The 6410-nt window shown below is 38.0% G+C and overlaps 1 protein-coding gene across 1 annotated transcript in view; it reads right to left on the minus strand.

The window, feature by feature from the left end:
- Nucleotides 1-442: 442 nt before the first annotated feature.
- The window catches only part of YIPF7 (Yip1 domain family member 7), a 12440-nt gene continuing 6472 nt past the window's right edge, over nt 443-6410 (minus strand). The window contains exons 4-5 of the mRNA XM_026033598.1: nt 4738-4919; nt 443-605 (exon numbers count right to left, since the gene is read on the minus strand). Of these exons, the coding sequence (XP_025889383.1) occupies nt 443-605; nt 4738-4919 (345 nt within the window). The remainder of the gene's footprint in view (nt 606-4737; nt 4920-6410) is intronic.

A 6410-nucleotide genomic window follows, 5' to 3' on the forward strand; every position in this document is an offset into this window, starting at 1 on the left:
GGATATTAATTTCTAAATATATACGGTTAAAATACACTTCCCAAAACAAATATATTCATATTTTCATTTGATTTACTAGATCTATTAAATATTTGCATTATTGCTTTTAAGTTACTCTGTAATATACGTATATTAAACCCTACAATATACTAAGAAGAAAACTTAAAATTACCATTAATCTTTTAATTTTGCACTTTTACTAACTTCCTAGGACAATTGTATCTTCTTTAGCTCTAAGACCTTAAAACATCATTAGTTCTGTCTTCTTGTTAATTTGTTTTCTTTTATTCTATTATTAGCCATTAGGCAAGTCAAAGATAAATTGTATAATCTAATTCTGTTAATGGAGCTAAAACCAGTTATGGGTAATCTAAAAATAAGTATACAACCTCTAACCCCAACAACAACCACAGACAGTAAAAAGACTACCGCAAAATACATCTCAGAAAACCGTTAGAAGTGCAAAAAGTCCATAAAGTAAAGCACATGGGTATGCAATAAGAAGCTGCTGTCCTTCCATAGCCAATGCAGAGGTAAAGATTTTGGAGGCTGACAGACTGCACCATCCAACAACAAGCAGAGCTAACAAYGTTCCCAGTGTTCCCCTAGGAGAAAAACAAAACAACAACAACAAAAAAAGAGAATCCACTTGTTAGTCCATGCAGCATCAAATCTGGTCAGATTCTAGCTCATTTCTAGCAATTTGTTCCAGGTAAGATGCACCACTGGCAGAGCTGAGGACTGGCTTACATAATGAAAGTCTAGTTTGAGAAACAMATAATAATAGTGGCAAATAAAAAATACATTTTTTTCAGTATGAATGAAAACAGCAGCTTAGTTATACTGCCAAAAGGACCAGTGTATTTCCAACTAAATCTTCTGGGGATGCAGCAGACACATCATTTACAGATTTTTTTAAGATRGCAAAGATCCTACTGCAGACATCAATCAGCATGGAGAAGTTACTAGTATTTGGAATGACACTGCAGACCTAAACTTAGATCAGGCAGCCCGATGACCTGCAGTAGGTAATGCAGTTTTGCAATGCAGCAAAGCTTTCATGYGGTCTTGAGCTCTGAGAGAGGCAACACATCTCTTCAAGAATTACACCTCTGCTCCTCATGCTAAAAGTTGCTGGCTACCTCCCAGGAGGATGCTCACTTTGGTCTTTAAAAAGATGTACAAATCAAGTGGAAACTAAAGGGCTGAAAAAGAATCACTATTGAGCACATTTTCCAAGTACTATTTTCCCTCATGGTGGTATCCTTCTCTGCATAATAGAAGACAGAGGGCTTTCCACATGGCCTCTCTGCGACAGCTGTCTTGCAGTTACAGCTGTCTTCAGAGACAGTTCTCTTCAAGTTAGATTTACCAGTTCTCATGTGYAGGGTGACCTGGAGAACTGATGTTTACGGGACTATCCTCAAAAGCTCACTGAAAAATTCCTGCAGATTATAAGGAGCTCACTACTTAGCCCTGTGGGACAGGATCTTGCCAATAAATAATGTTTCACATACGCTTTATTTGCAATCTGTATTTTCAGTCTGCTTCTGTAAAATTCATGAGATCATGCACATAATAGGCTGCTGAAGTATGTAATGAGCTCAGCTAAGTTACGCACTTCCCCTATGTCAACCTCAAGGACTTTCAAGACGAAAGAACCTCTGCCACTTGCTAAATGACTTTCTGGCACTCCATTCTTACAAAGTATCAGCGAAACAGAATCAGAAGTGAGAAACAGACTATATATATTTACTTAGGTTCATCTAGTAGAAATAATCTCCACTACTTTTGTTATTGAAAGGAAAGCATTATAAGTAAAGCTCTCATTTAATTTATTTGGTTTAGTTAATGCAATCACAGCACATAAAATCRTATTTTACTTCTTGGCAATGCAGTCTCCAGAGCTATAAGCTATTTTGTGTCCCGAAGTCTTGGGACTTTTGGAAAAGGATGGAGACATTGGATTTTAAGGTGACTCCACTCCTCATTGCAACTTCAACCTAAGAAACATAAAGATCATGTGGTTTTATGTCCTTAGCCTAAGTGTTCCTTGAACCTACACAATGACATTCAGCGATATTAAACAAGGCTCTGCAGACCAAATTCCTGGACTCTGCTACAAGTGGGGCTGCTAAAATGCTCACTTGAACAGCTAGCCAGAAATAGGCATTGATGGCTCTTGGAGCAGATATTCATGCTGGCAGAGGGATAGGATGTGCAGGAACATATTGTGTGATGACAATTTTCAGCTAGTATGATGACTCTTTAGGCGACTATTACAAGGTAGAGTTGCGGCTGCTCTCCTTTGCACTGGGGGCTCAATGGCCTCTCCAGGTTGGCTCCAGGACTAGTTAGCATGAAAAGGTGACATAAAATCATATTGGAGCCAAGAGATACTTGCATTTTAAAACATGGTCCTCAATCTAATAGCACACTACTGACAAAACAAACAAACAAAAAGGTTTAGCATCAGTGATTCTGCCAGGAAGTTCATAAGGTCCAAATCCTTTAGCATGGCAGAGGGCCAAAAGGCAGATGTCACACTCACAGTGACCAGGGGACTGAAGGTCTACTGACACAAAGAATTAGTTGGGAGGATGGACCTCTCTACTTATCTCTGTCATAACTTATACATGGGCCACCAATCTGGTTCTTTGCATCAACTGCATCTGAGAATTCTCTTACACTCATTTTTCCTTTGCTATTTAGTCAAGTTATGCAATGGCCACTAAATTCTGGTATTTAATAGTAAAGAGTAAAAAAAAAAAAGTGTCCTGATTTTTTTTCTTCTCCTAGAGAAGGGATCTAAACAACTTATGATCAGACATCACACCATCACACCATAAACAAAGCTTTGAGACAATCTGGTTTCATAAAAGTTTGAATAAGAAAATTAGTCTTCTCTTTTGCATCATTCAACACCCAATATGCTACGTATTTTGCTTCATTCAGTTACATTGAAATAATCATGCAAATCATAAAAATACGAAACTATCCATTAATAGTCTGTAAACATTAATAAAACTTTAAAAACTTGTTTTCAATTAGATTATCATCTATTTTTGCAATACATGTATGCCTTATCTTAGGTATGCTTTCTGAGAAAACAAATATTAAAATTAGTCAAGTCTTAACAATTTGCAATTGACAAAAATAATATTTTTAAAAGACATGAGAAAAAAATCTAAGTATGATGCTATCTTTCCTTTGTCATTTTATATAATTTGCAAAATTATAAGTAATTAAAAATATATTGATTTTAAAGTTAACATATTTTAAATAGCATGTCCTTAACAAAAAGCCTTGATACTTTCTGTGTTCAAGCCTATGGTGAATAGACAAGAGAATCCCATAGACAGTCACTTAACGCTACCAATTCATTTTAGACATAATAGTTAATTTGTTAAAATCTATTTCTGTATAGTATTTATAGATTTTTTTAAAAAACATGTGCTTTCCGTAAGTTCACAGTGTATTACAAATGTACTGTGCATGCTTGGGGATTTCCTGATACAGAAAACAGCACCCTGCACAGTTGTAACAGCTGGTTTGGAGATAGTCCCATCTGTCCTACAATTACATATCTGCACCTTCTATATGAGCGGATTACTAAACAAGTTAATCAAGCCAGCATGGGTAGCACTGAAGAACACATAGTCAATGGCTTTTTCAGTGTCACTACTTTCCTTTGTCAGCAATAGCTCAGAAAAACTTGAATACATGAAATATGGTGAAGCTGACCTGTCACAGATCCACGGAAACACACAACAAAGATTGCACTAAAATCTCAATCCCACCATATTCATTTTTAAAAATCCAATAACTGCATATTTACAATTGCTGCTTTTCCAGGGAAAATGACCAGGGACATTTTCTTAACTGGGGCAGCTCCTTAACAAGCAGAGGTAGCTGCTACATCCCATACTTTACAAACTGAAGTGTTAAATTAGAAATAAATTAGTATATTTATGATGTACACAAGTACTTCTCAAAGCCTTCAGGCAAGACCTAGTGCTTCGTTGTACTTTGCAAGTACATGAAAAGGGAGGTAGATCCAGTCCTTATCTCCAAAAGTTAAGGAGGAAGGAGATGCTGGCATACAAGTTTCCTACATATAGATTTATTACTATATACCTCTCCACCTCCTGAAATGGGTATATTTGTTTTTTCAAAGTTTTTTAAGTTGYTTTCAGGTCTACCACTACACCTAACATAGAATATGACCCCAACTCTTAAAGTCTTGTTCTAGTGGTCCAAGTCATTAATGGTGGGCAGATTATTCCTAATATCACACAGAAATGGGTCTACAAAAGGAAAGGAAATCTAAGGATGGGAGCCAGGTGTTATAAACAGGATAAAACCATCTATGCAAGATCAAACCTCAGGAGTGGCTCTCAAAACTGACAGCTAAGTTTGGCCACTGTTGGTTCGACAACACAAAAGGCACATTTCCAGCTTCTGTAAATATCAAAGCGACCCTCAATCCAAATGAGAAACACTGGATTTAAGTACTCATATTACAACGAACACACACTTACCCCTTGAACACAGACCACTTCTGACTCTTCGGTTTGTCCACTTCTACATGGAAACACTAACAGAAAAGTGTCCTTTTTCACTATTTTGGAAGCTGAAATTCACTACATTTTCTCATATATGAAATGCTTTGCATAGCACCAGCCTGCCTGCATATTGTCCTTCTTACGAATTCTGTTGCCATACCCTGGTACTTACTGTAATGAGAAGACGACGGCAGAGCCAGACAGGATCACTATGGGCAGCAGGCAGTAGCCCAGAACACTTGCAACGCAACCGTGTGAGACTCCTGTGATGCTCATCAGGTTGAGGAGCGTGTACATGGCAAGGCATCCAATGGCACTCATGCCATACACGTAGCTAAAGTGAACTTTTCCTGCCTGGAATAAATATGAGTAAAAAAAGCAACAAATCATTGCATGGTAGGAGAAGACAGAAGACAAAATTTAGGTCTCTTTCACACACATTTTCTCTTCACTTTAGGTATATTGGTTCAAATGTGAACCCCAGTTGGTACATTAGGGTGTTTTTTACATCAAAATAGTCCAACAAAAAGCTGTAAGAATGTGTATGTGCTAAATTTAGAATTATAAGGCTGATTCTAAGTCTTCATGTAATTGGTCTCTGAAATAGGACATGAGGTGGTTAAGGAGACTTGGGAAGGGGTTAGAAAATTGAGGAGAAATTTTGAACATGGAAAACACATTTCAGTAAAAGGAAAATCTTTCCGATTTGCATAAACATGGCTGAACATAAATGCCATGAACATGAGAAAAATTACGAGCCAAATTGACAGCCTTCACACTTGCTACAAACCACCAGCTTTAAGTAGACCTAGAAAAAAATAGAAAACTATTGATGGACTTATGTTGGTTCTCAGAGTGAATGTGTCCATTCCTCCCCTTGTTTATCATGTGAAAGGGATTGGGTTGTTCCTCAACCCTAGCTCAGTGTATGGAGTGCTGCTACTGACACATCTTTGTGTTGGATCAATGCAGCATACTCATTTCTCCATAACCCAGTCATTATCAGCTTATGTGATTTTTGCTTTGATGAACAAAAGGTTCTTGAAATATTTTTAATTCTTGATTTTACTCCTTTGTGTGAATGTAGTGCCCATGAAAGTTAACAGCCTGAAGACTGATGTTTTCTAATTTATACAAAAAGCTCATAAAATAGGCAACAGTGGCCATATTGCTACCAATTTCTTCATGCTCCTGCCATCCTTTTTAGAACAATTACCTACAGACATGAAGGCATTGCTCATTCCTCCAAGTGAACACACTCCTCACAAAAGATTATTAAATCTTTTTTTTCTCTCTCTTTTTAAGCTTCTAGCAAATGAAATACTGAATGCCAGTTCTGCAATATTGTGATGCGACATCCAAACATCAGGAATAAACAGTGATCTGAGATGAAGATGGTTTCATCTGTGGGCCCTGCTTCTTTGCCTCCTCATCCCCACATCCATTCAGGTCGAAACACATCACTGAATGCAGACAGTATTTGAGCAGGACAGATAAAAAGCAAGGCAGTGGAGAGATCCTAACCTAGTGCTGACACAAGCTGAATGCCTTGATTGTGCAGATTGGTGCCAGCTCAACTCACCAGCTGCAGCCTGACAGCAATGCATGTTTATGTGAAGGACTGTCCGAGTTAATAAGACCTGCCTCCTTTTACAGTAGAATCATAGAATCATAGAATGCCGAAGGTTGGAAGGGACCTCAGAGGTCATTGAGTCCAACTCCCCTGATCACGCAGGGTCACCTAGAGCACGTGGCACAGGGCTGCATCCAAGCGGGTTTTAAAGATCTCCAAAGAAGGAGACTCCACAGCCTCTCTGGGCAGCCTGTTCCAGTGCTTTGTCACCC

This window comes from Nothoprocta perdicaria, unplaced genomic scaffold, assembly GCF_003342845.1.
Source record: "Nothoprocta perdicaria isolate Ctin4 unplaced genomic scaffold, notPer1 scaffold_13, whole genome shotgun sequence".
In the NCBI taxonomy this organism is placed as follows: Eukaryota; Metazoa; Chordata; class Aves; order Tinamiformes; family Tinamidae; genus Nothoprocta; species Nothoprocta perdicaria.